Genomic DNA, 18859 nt, shown 5'->3' with positions numbered 1-18859 from the left:
GCCCAAATGAATCTTCAGTTAGTAGCTACTTAGCAAGACAATGTGATACTTAAAAAAAAAAACTTCACATAGTATGTTGTAGGACCGAGGGAGATGGTGCCACCACCCCACCACCCCATAAATCCCTTACTCTGACGAATGATATCAAAATGAAGTGATCCTTGGGTTTTCCAAGGCTATGCCAACAGACCAGAAGTTCTCTCAACTTTCACCAAGCTGGAAGGTCTTCAAGGTATAGGACTAGTAAATGCATGTGCTATTATTTTTGCTGCCAAAGGACCAACCTTGTTTATCACAGAGTCACTTGTGGTTAAAAGAATGGCTACTAGGAAATGAATTCTTTCACAAGTGATAAAATAGATAAAAATATGAAATCACCCTTAATCCTTGTCCCTTCTGCTTATCCAAAATAGTGGTAGCATTGTGAAAGAAAAGCAATTATTCTTTGTGACTCTGGGGCCTTGTAACCAGAATGGCCTTTGTTTTCTTTGAATGACTCAGCTTACCTCATTGAGCTTCCCTGGACGCTGGGGCTTGCTCTTCCGGGGCAGGACCAGAACTTCCTGTGTGATGAGTCATGGGGCTGGCTGAGGGGAGGTGTTGATGTCTATGCTAGGGGGAGGGGCCAACTCAGGAACCAATCGGCCCTGGTCATTCAGGCGGAGCTTGATGATGTCAAAAACTCTATAAGAGGGGAGAGGACAGTTTGAAGAGCTCTCTTTTCCTTTTCCGGTTGGAGCCAGCGACAGTTACATCGTCAGTTACAGCGACCGTTACATCGTCAGTTACAGTTGCAGCTTCAGTTACAGACACAGACACAGCTGAGGCAGGAGCTGCCAGTAGCAGAGCTGATCTACGGGAGGAAGCTGAACAAAGACTTCAGGCCAGTGGGTAATCTTATTACCATCGAGGGGGAAGCATGATTTTGCTTTACGCAATCATGCTTCTCTGTAGCCTCCTGGTTACTCTTTCAAGGCGTACTTATTGGGCCTGGAAGCTTTCGATCAACATATCAAAATGGGGCTTTTGGTTCATGGGTTGGTTACTGTGGAGCCTAAATAAATGTTTTGATTCTTCTGCCTTCTACTTTGAGAGTTTCTTATATCCGGCGGTTCCGAACCTTTCAGACATGTTTATGATCCTCTTTGAGATTATAAACTCGGCCCTCCTGATACAGGCCTCCCACTCGAAAAGATACATTAGAAAAGCTACAGAGATGAATGCTGGAACATATTGGAATGATTTACTTCAGAATCATTCTAGCATTTTGTTTGTATAAGGGTATTTTAATTTGCCTTATTTTTTTCCTGTCACTGTCATTTTTGCTAGGTTGCATGCAAATGTTCCCTTTCTGTGGAGCCAGCATGAAGTCTAAGAGAGGAAAGATCTGGTGGAACCTGAGGAAAATTTGCTACAGGGTAGTAAAGCACCGTTGCTTTGAAATTTTCATACTCCTCATTATCTTGGTCAGCTGTGGTGCTCTGGTAAGTGATACAGCAAGCAAGCATGATACTGATACAGCCATTTGCTTTCAAAATCCTCCTTAGTGAAAAAATTATAATGACAAATTCATTTCTCTCACAAAATTAATTGTGGTGCTAATTAGAGAGTCATCATAGCAAGGCCTTACCTCCTATTTTTATTAGCAAGTTTCTTTCATGTTATTCTTGTGAAAAAGAGATATGGACTAAATAATTAGATGTACTCAGGTCCACAGAAGGAAGTCTGCTGTGGAGTACTCCAAGGATCTGTGTTTAGTCCTGTGCTATTCAACATTTTTATCCATCATTGGCACAGATGGCATGCTCATCAAAGGGACAGGTAATTCATTTGATGGTAGTAGCTAAAAATGATACTGACAAGACAAAGCACTGGAGTATATTTTAAAAAATGCAATCTTATAGGGATAAATGTAGTTTTATACTTGAATTCTAAGTAAAAAAATGTAGAAGCGTGGTTAGCAATTTGTCTGGGGGGGAAAAAGGTCTAGGAGTTTTACTGTACTGAAAGGTCAATATGAGTTACTAATGTTATTCAGTATCAAAAAGCTGCTGCCAGCTTGGACTGCAATAAGACAGTCATGGCTTCCAGGAATAGGGAAGTAATAGTTCCCTTGTATTCCTGCCCTCGTTGGACTTTATTTGGAGTATTATGTTCAGATGTAGACTGTTAGGGCACAGAGTGTTCAGGGAAGGGCAGCCAAGATGATTGAAACGTCTTTATTCCATGTCATATGAGGATGAGTTGCAAGAATTGAGGGTATTTAGCCTGGAGGAGGGGCAGGTAGGTGAGGAAGTGAATGTAGTGCCCGGCCTATAGTCAGGAAGATTCAACTTTGTAAGTTCAAATCTGACCTTAGACACTTACTAGCTGTGTGACCCTGGGCAAGTCACTTAACTCTGTTTGCCTCAGTTCTTCATCTGTAAAATGAGTTGGAAGGGGAAATGGCAAATGATTCCGGTATCTTTGCCAAGAAAATCCCTGATGGGGTCATGGAGAGTCAGTCACAACTGAAACAACTCAACAACAACACAGAGATAAAACTTTAAGGTGTCATGAAATTTGACTCCAAGTAGTTAAGGACTGACATAAGAAAGAGGAGTTAGATTTATTCTGCTCAGCTCCATGGGCAATATTGGGAACTCACCCACTTTTTATAAGATCATAGATTTATAGCCAAAGGGCCTGTAGAGGTCATCTAGTCAACCTCTCTTCTTTTACAGATAAAGAAACTAAGGCCAGAGACATAAGGGATTTATTTGCCTGAGATCACACAAGTAATAGATGACAGCCAAGTTGTGAGTTCAGGTTGAGTTCAAGTCTCCAAAGTCAGTGTTCTTTCCACTGTTCTATTTCATAATTGTCTCCTTTAAATGCTATTCTCTCCTAACGGGATGGCCAAACATTTTAGTTTCTATGCCTTCACATAAGCTGTCCCTAAGACTGGCTGAGATTGTACTTCTTGGCCTCTATGTCATGAAATCTCAAGATACTAGAATGACTCAATGTAGATGCTACTGCCTATCCAATGTCTTTTCAGTTCCGCCTAGTTGATAGGAGTCTTTCCCTCCTCAAATCAGCTTCTTTTTATTTATTTGTGAAAAATAGGTCATAAGCTCATATACTAAGAACTAGTAGGGATTTTAAAGATGAGTTATCTATTCCAGTATCTTCATTTTACAGATGAATCTGAAAACAAGAGACAGTGAAATATTTGCCCTTGTTTACATAGGGAGAAAATAGCAGGGCTAAGATCTGATCCCAGATTCTGAGATATGTTTTATTCTCCTAGTAAAACATATAAGCCTCCCAAGGGAAGAAAATCTCTTGTTTTTGTCTTTCTATTTCCAGAGCTTAGCACTATGCTTTATATACAGTTCATTTTAAACTATTTGTTGAAATGAGTAGAATTTGACAAATTGGTAGTCATTCATTAAACCTTTTTTTGTCTGTACCTCTAGTAAACTAGGGCAAGTAAGTACAAGATGACTGGCTGAAACATTATTTTCAACCCTGAAACTAGAGACAAACTAAATTTGTCTCTAGACATTGAACCCATGATCTTAGACTCATTATCATGACGTAGTTAACAAAAATTCATATTTTTTCTCCTGTACTGTCAACTGCATGTTGCAGATGCATTGAAATTTGTGTTGTATTTTATTTTATTATTCCACAGGCTTTAGATGATGTATACCTTCCCAAGAGAAGGACTCTCATAATTATACTGGAATATGCTGAGAAGATTTTCACTTACCTCTTCGTTATGGAGATGCTTCTCAAATGGATGGCATATGGTTGTAAAGCATATTTCACTAATGCCTGGTGCTGGCTAGAATTCTTGGTGGTTGATGTATGTATATTTACATAAATTTTCAAATGCTTCAAATGTTATTATAATCATAAATATGTTCGTAATTAGCAATTCCACACTCATTCTCAGTTTGACCTGTGGTTTTATTGATGTGGGGAATACTTATTGTAGAAATTTCTTCCTTCAATGTAGAATAGCAGCTCATCTATAACTTTGAGTCTTGGAGAGCTGCTTGAGAGCAATGAAAAGTTAAGTGACTTGTTTATGTTCAAAAAGTTAAGAGACTATAGACTTGAACCCAGGTCTTCCCAACTTTAAGACCAACCTTCTGTTCACTATGTCAAACTCACTCATATTGTTAAAAAATAAACACAAAATTTAGACATTGTTTTTCATCTACATTGTTCATATCTGTATACTAGTTTGGGTTATCTCATTAATAAGAGCAGAGACTCTAAGAGTAATCTGCTACCTTAGAGAACATCAAGTCAAGCCCCTTTCCAAAGTATGAATCATCTCTAAACATTCCCAATAAATAATTTTTGACTTCTTGACAACCTCCAGGTATGGGAAATTCACTATATCCTAGGACAGGAGTAGGGAACCTGCGACCTTCAACACATGTGGCCTTCTAGATCCTTAAGTGTGGCCTTTCGACTGAATCTGAATTTTACAGAACATTCTATAAAATGTACATGTTCTGTAAAATTCAGATTCAGTCAAAAGGCTGAACTTAAGGATCTAAAAGGCCACATGAGGCCTGAAGGCCACAGGTTCCCCATCCCTGCTCTAGGATAACTTATTCCATTTTTGATAGCTGTAGCTATTAGAAAGTTAGAATGTCTTTCCTTACAATGAACTAACAAATGGCTTCTTGTAACTTCAATCTATTGATTCTAGTTATATACTCTTTGCCCAAACAGAGCAGTCTAATACTTAATTCAATCAATCAACATTTATTAAGCATCTACTATGTGCCAGGCACTTCAAATAGTTGAATGTCCCATCCACTCACTCCCAACATTCCACTGAAGATTTTTCTTCCCAAGACCAAACGTCCTAGTCTCCTTAAGATTCTGGCTGCCCCACTGCTACCCCCACTTCCATACAGATATGTTTCACTTTATCAATGCCTTCCAAAGTGAAGAATCAGGTGGCACAGAGGGTAGTGATTGACTTAGATTCAGGAAGACATGAGTTCAAATTTTGCCTCAGACACTCACTAGTCTATTTTACACTGCGAAAGTTATTTAATCTCTCCTAGCTCCAGTTTCTTTATCTGTTCATTTTATTAGATTTGTGAAATGAGTATCTTCTTTCAATGGCCTCTCAATTTCAGCCATTCTAAAGAATCAGTAAGGAGTAACAAAAAACAATGGCTAAGAGGGGATTCAAGTGTAGTCTCTAATAACAAATCTATCATTACTAGTTATGGGACTTTAATCTGTAAAATAAAATGGTGGACTGGGTTTTTAATATTGATTGCAAGTCCTTAAGGCTCTACGATGGTGAGGGCTTATTCCCCAAGCCATGCTTACCTGGGGAATTTATTCTTGCCTATCTGCCTATACTAAATCCTCCAAATTTGTTATTTAACCTACCTTCTGCATCCCTCAGGACTTGGCTCCAGCAATCATCTCATCTCTGTTTCATGACTTTGGTGTATCTTTTATGGTGGTTTGCCCCACCCCTTACATTTTTTTTAAGTTTGACTCCACAATTCCTCAAGCTGCATTTTTAATGTCAAACTTCCCAAGCAAATGATCTTCATTTTACACCTCAAATTCCTCACTAACCATTCATTCCTTAATCTTCTTTTGTTTTTCTTCTCATTTTAAGATTAAATATGAATGAGAAAATAAAACATTGCTATGTACACAGCAGACCGTAAGAGATGATTCCATCTAAAACAATAGATTTCCGTTTCAAGAAAACCTATATAATAAATACTATGCATTGTTTTCAAAGCTTTCCTTTCTTGTTGGTTTTCTTTTGCTCTCTGCTGTGTATTTTTACTTTATTTTTTCCTCCCCCCCACCCTAAGGAAGGTTACAATTAAGCATGGAGATATATAGATATACACATATATCTATATACATATAAATATACATATAGATATATACATATCTATATATGTGTGTGCATATACACACATATGTGTATATACACACATACATAGATATGTATAAACATACACATAGACATTCATACACATATATATATATATATAAGACCGTACTATGCTTATTTCCTCCTGTCATCTATTTCTCTGAAGGTGGGCAGCATCTTCCCTCCTAAGTCCAAGTCTTTCCACGTTTTTCTAAATCAACCAGCTCATCATTTCCTACAACACAGCAACATTCCAACCCAATCCCATCCTATCTGAGAGATTATCTATGAGAGTTTTCCCACAATTTTCTACCTTCCTTCTATTCTTGGCTCCATAGGTTTTATTTTTACAAGAATATATTAATTTAAAATAATTAAAATTATCCTTTTTACACTTCAACAATGCTCTTGCCTTATAATATAGTTTAAGGACTGACACTACTGAATCTATTTCCCTTACATCTTTTTTATGATCTCTTTGAAGTTCCTGACTTTTGTTCTTCCAAATGAACATTGTTATTATTTTTTCTAACTCAGTAAAACAATTTTTAGTAATTTAATTGACATGGCATTGAATGAACATATTAGTTAGTTAAAACTGTCAATTTTAAAAGTATATGGGCTTTACCTACCCATGAACAATAAATATTACTCCAGTTATTTAGATCTGAGCTTATTTCTTTCCGAATTTAGAAGACTTTCTACCCTTTTAGGGATATATGTTGTTCCCTCCTTAACCCATTCCCAATGAGTAAGGTTTCAGCACTACCCACCCTCCCCCCTACTAGCGTCTTCTGTATCAATTTTTCCATTTATGCTTCATTTGTATGTAATAATTACTCCTTTTCATCTCTTCGTGCACAATTTTATTTTTTTAGCGTCACCCCATCATACTCAGCTCAGTCCATGTCTTTCTTCCAAACTACCCAAATAATGATGACTATCATAAGGATACTGCTAACATTTTCACAAGTACAAAGTAAACAGTTTGTTTAAACTTACTGAGTCCCTTATAATTTGTCTTTAGTGGTTACCTTATATTTCTCATGGTGTTATATGTCAAATTTTCCCTGACGTTCTGGTGTTTTGTCACAAAAACCTGAAAGTCTTTGAGTTCATTATCATTTTTTTTCATTTAGGATTATACTTAACTTTGCTGGGTAAGTTACCTTTTGTTGTAAGCCCAGCTCTTTTGTTCTACAGAGTATAGTATTCCAAGGCCTATGGTCCCTTAATGTAGTAGCTGTTAGGTCTTGTGTAATCCTTATTGAAGCTCCATGATATCCCTACTTCAATATTTCTGTCCCTCCTTGAGGACCCTTTTCAAGCCAGATTCTTTCTTAACCTTGTCAACATTCAGCTGCTCTTTCCTTTTCTGAAAAACTATGACATATCTTCTGTACAACTTATCTGCCACTTAGCATATGCTACTTTTTGTACCATTGGGTATGTATCATGCCTATCTGACCGACTAGATTATAAACTCAGGAAAGGCAGAGAACAGATTTTTGGAATCCAAGTTTAAATCCTATTATCCCCAGAGTCTAGGCAAGAGACTCATACATAAGTATGCTCATAAAATGGTTCTTCAAAATACATCATATTTTGCTTAGATTTTTCACTGTGTGCCAGTGAGTGTTATAGCTCCATTATTTGGTTCACTTCATGTAATAATACTCTAAGTTTCATTTTGATGCATATTACAAGGCGATATTGCTAGTTAACTAGAAACATGGTTTTGGTATCAGTTTCAAACTCTCCAACTGGTATAATTTAGCTATTAACCATAATTTTTTTTCAAAAATCTATTGAATCTATTTAGTATAACAAATAATATTTGTTATCACTATTATTTATTTTTATTAACTTTGTTTCTTTTGATGCAAGACAAAAGGACTTTCTTCCAAGTTATTAATTTCTGGTGATTTTAGTGTTAGCTTGGATAGTTTTCATAACTTCTTCCCAATAATAGCCATTGATTTTTCCATTTTACAGAGGCCTTTGCCAAGATGAATGTGAAATTTTGTTTGTTTTCTACACAGGTCTGTCTTTTTATCTCACTAGCCAATTGCCTAGGATACCCAGGATTTGTTGCTCTGAAATCCCTCCGATCACTAAGAATTCTATCTGTATTTGAAAGAGTAAGGGTAAGAAAAATAACTTACAGTAGCCTATCTGTGGGAAAAATGCACACAAAATCGGTCTTCGTAGAAATGATGATTTCAGTCAATAAACATTTATTAAGTGCCTGTTATGTACCAGGCACTTTAACAAGTACTTAGGATACAAAGAAAGGCAAAAGACAATCCCTGCCCTAGATACACGCACGATCAAATGGAGGAGACAACATGCAAACAAAAATTCATGAACAAGCTATATACAGAATAAATAGGAAATAAACAAAAAAGGAAGGCTCTAGAATTAAAAGAAACCAAGAAAAGCTTCCTATAGAAGGTGAAATTTTAGCTAGGATTTGAAGGAAGCCAGGGAAGCCTAGAGGCAGACTGTATCCTTCTTTCTGTATACTTAGGACCAATAGACACAGCCTCTCATTTGATTGCATAACCACAGATTCTTATACAATAGTTTTCAATATTTAGATTTCATGTTTTTATATATCATAGGACATATATGTTCAATGGGGTCAAATGGAGGATCTGATAATTGAAGGGGATATCTTAAAATTCAGAAGAAATTCCAATTTTGCTATTCAGTCAACTAACAAGAATTTATTAAACGCTATATGCCAGTCATTATACTAAGTGCTAGGGAAACAAAAACTTTGTTTTAATAAATAAAGCTTTCTTTCCCAGAAATATCTAGTTTGAAAATGAAATCTCTGATCAATGAATTGACCAATGTAAATTTTTTGCTGTTCAGCATACAGTCTGAGATGTTTAACTGAATCAGCCATCAGTTTATATGTACTCGTAGTAGTGAAATCTACTGTAATTCACAACAGAGAAACTCAAAAAGAAAAATGAGTTCATGTAACTCAATAGTGAAATATAATTTTTAAAGCTCAAAATAAGAGGGATGACTATGTTAACATCCAGAAACAAAGTAATAGTAAACCATACCTAAATAAGGTAAAAGTAATTGAATAGTGCATGGCATTAAGCTAGAGATAAGTAGTGGATCCCAGATGTTGAGGGTCAATAATAGAATGAACTACTGATCTCATAATTATCTTTTTTGTAAATTATTTGATCTTTTGCTTATATAAATTATGTTTGGTTATTAAGGCTCCAACACCTCCCAGGACTATTTTAAAATTTACTGTTGTCATTGTCAGCTTACAAAATGGGGTTATTAAATGAATGCCTTTGTTTCAGAGGCAGGGAACTTGCACCCTCAAGGTCACATGTGGACCACTAGGTTCTTAAGTGCAGCCCTTTGACTAAATCCAAACTTCACAGAACAAATCCCCACGATAAAAGAATTTGTTCTCTAAAATTTGAATTCAGTCAAAAAGCCACACCCAAGGACCTAGAAGGCCACATGTGGCCTCCAGGCTGCAGATTCCCCACGTCTGAATATCATAAAATTTCAAAGAACTCTGACTTGCTAGTACACAAGTGCTAGCAGAACTTGGATCCCAAGTTGGTTCCTACATATTCTCCAAATGTAAAGCAATGTTTATATGTTACTTGAACTGCGGAAAATAAGTAATTTATGCTATGAGAAGAAGAAAAATGTTACAAAACTACAAGTCTTCATTGTCTTTAGTTTAATGTATAGTTCTAACTTCATAAACTGTAAGGCTTTTTAGGTTTTCATATGATACATTGCACTTCATGTTTTTTTCTCTTTTCTGAAATACAAAGAATGAATTCATCTTGCCAACAATGGTTTTCTTCTCTTTTTAATTTATCTGCCTCATCAGAATTATCTTAAAATTTGGTTTATTTACTCAGCATGTGTTTTTAAAAGTTTTAAAGATTGGCCTTCCTAATTCTTATAATACATTTGGTATTAATAGTTTTCGAATGATCTAATGCAAAAATTATTTAATAACTTTTCATGACTCAGATTTTTGTTCTTTTCTAGGTGGTTGTGAATACATTAGTAAGAGCAATTCCATCCATCCTGAGAGTGCTTCTTGTCTACCTTACCTTTTGGCTAATTTTTAGCATTATTGGAGTAAATCTGTTTGCTGGCAAGTTCTCAATGTGTATTAATATCACAAGTCTTGAACGCTTTGATGAAACTTTGGTCCACAATAGGTCTGAATGTGCAATGCTTATGTACACCAGCAAAGAGGTGCTACTTGGGAAAATTACTGAAGATGTGCAGTGGGAAAATGCAAAAGTAAACTTTAATAATGTTGGAAATGGTTATCTTTCTCTCTTTCAAATGGTAAGTTACTCTTACAGAGTTTTTTTTTAACAAATGTTCTATAGTGTATGAATGAATAAAGAGCAAGGTGTCCATTTTCTATGTTTGGTTTTATACTTCTAACCAAATATGAAAGCAGAAATACTTGACAAAGTATCCCATGAGATCTTGATAGGTCATATGGAAAAATGTGATTTTGATGACAATACAGTTTAATATAGTCAAATATGATTAGAAGGCAATACTCATAGTATAAATCATTTCATGAATCCAGCATAAAATGCCCTTGGTGGCCTCAGTATGGGTTACCTTTTTCATTAATAAATTTTATTTAGAACCATAATTTATTGGCATGTGAACTTTTGGTATAAAAAACTTTTTCACCAATGCAGAATAGTAACTTCTTTAAGTTTAACAGTCTTTAACTAATAGGATAGGTAATTTACTTCTGGCCACACAGTTACTATGTGACAGCTACATAGCTTGATCCCAGGTCTTCCAGGTTCCAAGAACTGTTCTTTATGAAATAGTTTAGGCTGTTGTCTTAGTCACTATTTTATTTTTAACTAACTACTTGATAAAAGATGCAGCAGGTCTACTTAGCATACTGGTGGATTAATACAACCTTGCAGAGATAGCTGATATGTCAGAAGGTAGAATCAATATTCATAAACTTGAAAATTATGGGACAAAACAAAGAAAATCAAATCCTCTAGGAGAATAAAAGTAAATTCTTATGTTTACATTAAAAAAATCAATTGTACAACTACAGGACAAGGGATAACCTAATATAAAATCAGCTCTTTTAAAAGACTAGGAGGTTTTAGGTGGAGATAAACTTAACAAGAGTCGTCAATGTGACAAAAATGCTACAAAATACTGTATAATCTTAGACTGAATTATTTGTGATATCTTAATCAGTTAAAGTAATAGTTTTATGACTGGTCAAGAATATATCTGAAATATTGTTTTGAGTTCTAAGTGGCACCTTTTTCTGTCTTTCTTTTTTATAATTAATTTATTGATTTTCCATTTTCAATATTCACTTCCATAAGTTTTTTTAATTTTCTCTCCTTCCCTCCCCCCTTCCTCCCCAAGATGGCATGCAATCCAATATGGGCTCTACACATACATTCCTATTAAACACATTTTCATACTAATCATATAGCATTGAAGTACAGTAACGAATGGGAGAAGCCATGAGAAAGAAAGCAAAACAAAACAAAAGAGAAAAGAGTCTGCTTTTCTCTGCATTCCAACTCCATAGTTCTTTCTCTGGATGTGGATGGCATTTTCCATCATGAGTCCTTTGGAAAAGTTTTAGGTCCTTGCATCACTGAGAAAGGCCAAGTCTATCAAAATCAGTCCTCACACACTGTGTCTGTTACTGTGTACAATGTTCTCCTGGCTCTGCTCACTTCACCCAGTATCAGTTCATGTAAGTCTTTCCAGGTTTTCCCGAAGTCTGCCTGCTCATCATTTCTTATAGCACAATAGTATTCCATTACATTGATACACCACAACTTGTTCAGCCATTCCCCAGTTGATGGGCATGCCCTTGATTTCCAGTTCTTGGCCACCACAAAAAATGCTGTTATAAATATTTTTGTACATGTGGGTCCTTTTAAGTGGCACCTTTTAAGAAAGATACCCACGCCGGAGTAAGCCAAATAGTGAGAAAACTTTAATTGATAGCATGGGAAGACAATTTATGGCTAGTGGATACAAAAACTGGTTTCTGTGGACTTCACAATACTTCCCCTTCCACTGCCACCCCAAACCTTCTGTTAGTGCAAAATAAAAATTGTAATCCTTTTCTAGTGTCACTGGGATTTCAAAATTATGCCACTGACTGAGGGGAAGGGGTAAAACAATTGTACACAAATACATTTGTCAGTGAGTGTGATAAAGAGACATCTAAGCAAGGGGTTATATATGGCAAGCTGGAATTTAGCACCATTATATTTAGTACTGACTGCGTTGTGCAGTCCTAGCTTCCTGGCAGAGAGAGATAGAGTTAGAGTGGAGATAATGAAAATAAAATGGGGTATCAAAAGAAGAGCTATCATTGCATTTTCTCATTTTTATTAAATTATGCTCTAACTTTTTCATGTAGAAATGAACTAACTATTGATGATTCTTCACCAGTCATAATTCATGACCAGGTTAGTAAGAACAACCAAAGGTTCTAATCTTAAGGCTGAAGGGTGATAGATCCTTACCAATCAATGATCTGGGATCACCCCCAAAGCCATCAAAGTAGGACTTTCATGGAGAATTCAACTTTGAAAAGGAAATAGAAGCTCCCTTTCTTTTTTTAATGAATAAACTTGTAACTGTGGAGTCAGCAAAGCCAAGGATTGAAGCATTTTCAGGTTATTGTGTTTTTCTCAAGAACCCTGAAATTATATTATATAGGGATACATAAGCCATAAAGTCATCACCATTGACTGGTGATGGAGTCAAAATGGAGGATTTTAGGCACTTTTGTGAATTATCAATGGAATCTTGCTGTTATTGATTACTCAACCCAGACCTTTAACATATCTCTTTTATCCTATTGAAGATCTGCCCTACCAAACCCTAACCTTGTTTTGCTTATACCATTCTCTGTTTTTACTCTTACTCATATGCTGTCAAACAATGCTGGAGAACATCATGAAACCATGTTAACTGGGTCCACTATGACTTGATTGGCCAGAGATAGGCCCCTGCCTAAGCATCACTTAATGGTTATTTTAGGCCTTTATGGATCAGAGTGAATGTAAATAGTAAATAGTAACCATGAACAACCATGGCCATAAACAACCCTGAGTGTCTCCCCCTCTCAGTTTGATTTTTTTTTATTAAAGGAGCCATCCCTTGGCTTAAACAGCCCTAATCACTGAATGGGTGTTGCCTCAGTCAAAATGAGAACTCGAAAAGACCTTAGCTTAAAAAGACCAAGGTCTCCCACTGTATCCTGGGCCATTTCCAGTCATCCTCATCTATATCTAGCCACTGGACCCAGATGCCTCTGGAGGAGAAAATGAGGCTGGTGACTTTGCACAGCCCTCCCTCACTCAAATCCAATTCACTTACAAATCACAGCATCATCTTCCTGATATCATGGTCTTCTTGGAGACAACCTCATACATACAATTTGAACCAGGAAAATATTACAACAAGGCAATCATGTTACCCTTCCCTAATTGACTCACTATTCCATTTATCCCAATGGCTTTTCTTAACCTTTTCATTCCTCCTCAAACTTCCATAGCTCCCTTATCCTGACTCTCTCAGCTAAGAACTTCAGTTCACAAAATAATAATAATAATAATAATAATAAAGGCTATTCACTCAGTGAAGAGGAAAATTTGTCTCCTCATCTCGGTCTCCTGGCTTCTCTGACTTGCTGTAAGGTCCAGCTAAAATCCAGTGTTCTATAAGAAGCTAGTTGACGTGACTTGTCATTAACGAAGCTTGATTTCTATCTTGTTCTTAACTATGGGATCCAGAGGCAAATTTAATAAATGTCATATTTGCAGGCCACATTTAAAGGATGGTTGCAAATCATGTACTCAGCTGTCGATTCAACTGATGTAAGTATGGAACAAACATATCAATAAAAGTCACATTCATATAGCACTTTATGGTGAACAAAGCATGCTCTTCAAAATAATCATATAAGAAAGGTGGTGCAAGAATTATTACCCCCATTTTAGAGATGAGGAAATGGAAGTTCAGAAGAAGGATTTTGGCCAAGGTCACAAAGGTAGGAAGTAGTAAAGGCAAGACTCAAACTGAGGTCTGCTGATGTCAAATCCAGTGCTCTTGCCATTACAACATACTATGGCTCTCCCCTCTCTAAATCTAGCTGTCCAAATAAAATAAGACAATATTTTAAAGTGCTTAACATAGTGCTTGGCACATAGTAATTGTTTCATAAATGTTCATTGATGGATTATTGATTAAGTAGGTGCTTAATAAGTGCTTATTCCTTTCCCTTCCTAAAGGAAAATGAAATCTTATAATTACATAACACTTTAATGTGTCCAGAGCACCTTTCTCAGAATGGTTTTTGAGGGAGATGGTAGAAATTATCCCTATTTGGAGATAAGGAAACTGACCCTTAGAGAAGGAAGACGAATTATTCCTAGTCGCAAAATGAGTCTGTGTCGTAGTCAGGATACAAACTATAGTTTCCTAACTCTAAGCTCACCACTCTCACCTCTACACTGTGCTATACCTTCCCTAGAAATTAAGGATTCTTAACTTTGTGTGTATGTATATGTCTGTTTTTGCATGTGTGGGTGTGTGTGTCTGTGTGTGTGTGAGAGAGAGAGAGAGCAGTTGGGGAAGAGGGAGAGAGAGAGACAGAGAGACAGAGAGAGAGAGACAGAGAGACAGGGAGACAGAGAGAGACAGAGACAGAGAGAGAGAGAGAGAGAGAGAGACAGAGAGAGAGAGAGAGAGAGACAGAGAGAGGGAGAGACAGAGAGAGAGAGAGAAAGAGAGAGAGAGAGAGAGAGAGAGAGAGGGAGAGACAGAGAGAGAGAGACAGAGAGACAGAGAGAGAGAGAGAGAGAGAGAGAGAGATTGGCCCCTTTGACAAATGAATCTCTTCTCAGAATAATATTTTAATATAATTGAGGAAAATGATAAATTTGAGTCAGAGTTTAGTGAAAAGAAAAAATTATTTTTTCATCTAAGTTCATGGACCTTCAAAAATCTATCACCAGATTTCCAAGGGGTCTGTAAACTCCAGGTTAAGAACCTCTGTTCTAGATTATGAACTTTTAAAAGTAAATCAAAGCAAAATATTGGCTCCTAGAGCATGGGACAGAAATATGACATCCAGGATAAGTATATGCATTTTCTTGTACAAAATGAAAGATTCCCATCTATCACTGTAAATATATTGTTAATATTTGCTTATTTTACAGGTAGAAAGCCAGCCTAAGTATAACAACAAACCTTACATGTATCTTTACTTTGTCACCTTTATCATCTTTGGAGTGTTCTTCCCACTTGTCCTCTTCATTGGTGTCATCATTGATTATTTCAAACAACAAAAAAAGATAAGTATTCTTGTCTTTCCTTATCCAATTCACTTGGGTTCTATACACATTAGTGAAGCATTTATGCTATATAAGAAATCATTTTGACACTAGGAATGTCAAACGAAGAATTCAATCCTTGCCCTTGAGGAGTTTTTATTTTATATGAGAGGATACTACACGTACACAAATGAGTATAATATAAGGAAAAGAGTAATGACACAAAAAAGAGATCCAAACAAAATTCTTTGGGAAGGTGTGAGAAGGGAGAGATCACTTTCATTGGGGATTACCAGAGATAGTTTCATGGAGGAGGAAACACCTCAGCTGAACCCTAAAACATAAATCTTAAAAAGTCAGAAACAAGGATTTTGGGGAATCCACCTTGTTCTATTTAAACATTGGGAGGACCCTTGCCCATTTGCAGTCCCGTGGCATCTTTCACATTCATAATTGCTCAACAGTCTCCAGCACTAATTCAACTGTCTTGTCCACAAAGTCTCTCAATACCCTCGCTGTAATTGATGCCGGTGAGCCTGGACCTAGGGACCTGTGCTCACTGAGAGCAGCTAAGTAGTAATCTCTTACAATCTCGTACAAAGTCTTCGATTTGAATTCCGTAGTAACTATATTTGTTATTTTAAATTTTATAGTCTGGAAATCACTACCCTGGATAGCAGTATCTATCTCCTATCAAATAAGAGATTAATGGTTCTGCAGTCTCTCTGAGGGATCTGTGAAAGCCCAATGAAGAGTGATGGGAGGGATGATCAATGGTAGTAAAAGCTGCAGAGAATTTTAAGTCACTGAGGCCTGAAAGAAACACACTGAATGATCTTATGGATCATTGAAAGAAGTTTTGGTTGAATATTGAAGGCAAAAGAGATAACAAGAGCTTTGTCATCTCTGGAAACAATTTCGTGTCAGAATGTAGAAACTTTTATATGATCCCTAAGCGTCAAAAAAACACTAGACTCTAGATTTTTCACCTCCTGAAGCTGCCATTTATTTAATTCAAGAAATATTAAAGTACATATTGCATGCAAAACAACACCATGCTAGGTTCTAGGAGAGATACCAAGTTTACTTAACACTTAGTTTCTGCTTTCATTGTCCTTCTGTTTTAGAAGGGAATTATAAAAAATCCACAGATGATAGATAACAATATGTTTATCAGTGGAATGCATAGAGAATCCCAACAGCATGCAGAAAACGAAGTCAGAGTATGTCTAAGTCTTGGCAGCTAAGTGGCTCTGTGAATAGAATGCCAAGCCTGCAGTCAGAAGACCTGAGTTCAAATCTAACCTCAGACATGTACTAGTTGTGTGACCCTGGGCAAGTCACTTCACCTCAGTTTCTTCCTCCATAAAAATGAGTCGGGGGAGAAAATGGCAAAACACTCCAGTATTTTTGCCAAGAAAACACAAAAAAGGGTCACAAAAAGTTAGACACAACTTAAATGACTGCACAACAAAATGTCTGTCACAAATAGGCAAACCCACAGGCAAATAGTGGATTGTCATTAATGAACTATATAGCCAAGTCATTCAATGTATTTATTTATGTGCATGAAGCTGCATACAAATAGAACCTATAGTACAAGTTTTATTTACTTCCACAATTCACATAATTATATTCATTTTTAAAAGGGCCAAATTCTACATGTTACTGTGGCTCTAAAAATATGTTAGTGATTTGGAGAAAACTGAGGTGATAAGTATGATTTTAAATAGCTTTCATTTCTTTTTTTTTACATTAGAGGTCAGTCCATCTTTAGGACAGAGGCGCAGAAGAAACACTACAATTCAATGAAAAAGAAATATAAGAAACCAATACCTCGCCCAGGGGTAAGCAAAATTTCTGTCACCCAGATTTTCAAAAGATACTCTTTATTAAAAGCTTTTCTTTTTCAAAATATAAAGTAATAAGTTTTAGTTTTCTGAGCAAATGTATAGCCTTTGATTTTGAAAGAGAAATTATTGGGATTTCACAATATCTTTAACTCATCTACTCTTTTTACTATCTATAGATGTGATGATATAAGAATTTACATCTAAAATTCTTATCCAAGGCTATGTTGTCATTTATCACTTTGAATTATATATATATTATACATATTCCAATATTTCTCTGATCCTTCTTAGTGTATCTATGATCATAGTCAATTGAAATACCTTCTTGCCCATAACTTGGGTAATTTCCTACATTATTATGGTCATACAAATTCATTTATAAGAGGACAACTATCCTGTGATGAACCTCTCTGAACTTAGCAAGTCTAGGCTTTGAGTGACATTCTGTCAGTGAGATGTTTAAAGCCTTTCGAGTTGGAAAAATCTATTGAAGCTTGCATTATATTGGCATAGCCTTGGACTGCACAGAATCACCACCACACCCTCATAAGGTTTCATTTTAGTTCATTAGCTGAGGAGGTGAAATGATATAGTGAATAATATAATACCTTTTCTAAGAACCACCATTCATTCAACACATTTATTGAGCTCCTTGAATCTTTGAATTTAGAGATGTAAGAACCTTAAACTCCTTAAATTCACCTCCTAAATTTTACAGAAAGAAAAAAAATGAAAACCAGAGAAGTTAAGTGATTTTCAGAGTGATACAATCACTGAGTGTCAGAACTCAGGATGGGACTCATCTTTTCACCTCAGGACCAGTGCTCTTTCTAGTAGGATCATAGGATCATAGACTGAGAGTCAGAAAACATGATGTTAGAATTTGTCTTGTCCATATGCCTCACTTTACAGAGGAAACATGCCCAGAGAAATATTAGGTGATTTGCCCAAGGTCATGTGAATAGTGAGTGGCAGAGTCAGAATTCAAATTGAGGTCTTCTGACTCAAAATCAAACATGCCTTCCACAGTACCAACTATACCCACTGAATCTAGTTCTGCCTTCTGGAGCCACTCTGGATTTTTGAAAATAGTCATCATGATTTCACATTTCCAGTTTTAATAAGCCTACTTCCTCTAGTGAGGCCTTATATGTTATGATCAGGATTCACTTTCCATTCTTCATCACCCTTCTCTGTTAATGTTCCAGTTTGTCGAGGTCCTTCCTAAAATATCAGATCCATACCTGAGTGCATCATTCTAGAGGTGGTTTCTCCAGAGCCAGGGCACAGGACTATAACATTGTTCATTCTGAACCATATTTTTATTAATGCAATCCAGTTCTATTTAGACTTCTTCAGCTACCACAATATACATTCCTGAATTATTGAGTTTGCAATCTTCTAAAACTCTTGAGTCCTATTTTACTACTTGTATTTGGGTGAGTCTGTCATGATGATTTAGGGGGAAGTAGGAGCAAATAGATGTGTATCTGTTGGAAATGGCACTACTTTGAGAATCCCTCCATAACAAAAAATTAAGACAGATTTCAAATATGCAATGAAAAATTCCAATTAGTAGGGGCAAGTCAGACCTCTCCATTGCCCACAGAATCAATGCTCAATTTAACCCTTGACCTTGTTGGGCTCACTGTTCCCATTCCTTCCAAGCCTTGAGAAGGGCTCCTAGTTTTTCCAAAAAGTTCATT

The 18859-nt window shown here is 36.3% G+C and overlaps 1 protein-coding gene across 1 annotated transcript in view; it reads left to right on the top strand.

Moving 5' to 3' along the window:
• LOC118835678 (sodium channel protein type 9 subunit alpha-like) overlaps positions 1–18859 on the top strand; it is a 123196-nt gene that overhangs the window by 95999 nt on the left and 8338 nt on the right. The window contains exons 18-24 of the mRNA XM_036742908.1: positions 1330–1484; positions 3680–3853; positions 7966–8070; positions 9974–10282; positions 13789–13842; positions 15187–15321; positions 17055–17147. Coding sequence (XP_036598803.1) covers positions 1330–1484; positions 3680–3853; positions 7966–8070; positions 9974–10282; positions 13789–13842; positions 15187–15321; positions 17055–17147 — 1025 coding nt within the window. The remainder of the gene's footprint in view (positions 1–1329; positions 1485–3679; positions 3854–7965; positions 8071–9973; positions 10283–13788; positions 13843–15186; positions 15322–17054; positions 17148–18859) is intronic.

This window comes from Trichosurus vulpecula, chromosome 2 (assembly GCF_011100635.1).
Source record: "Trichosurus vulpecula isolate mTriVul1 chromosome 2, mTriVul1.pri, whole genome shotgun sequence".
NCBI lineage: Eukaryota > Metazoa > Chordata > Mammalia > Diprotodontia > Phalangeridae > Trichosurus > Trichosurus vulpecula.
This window is presented reverse-complemented; position numbering and strand designations above follow the sequence as displayed.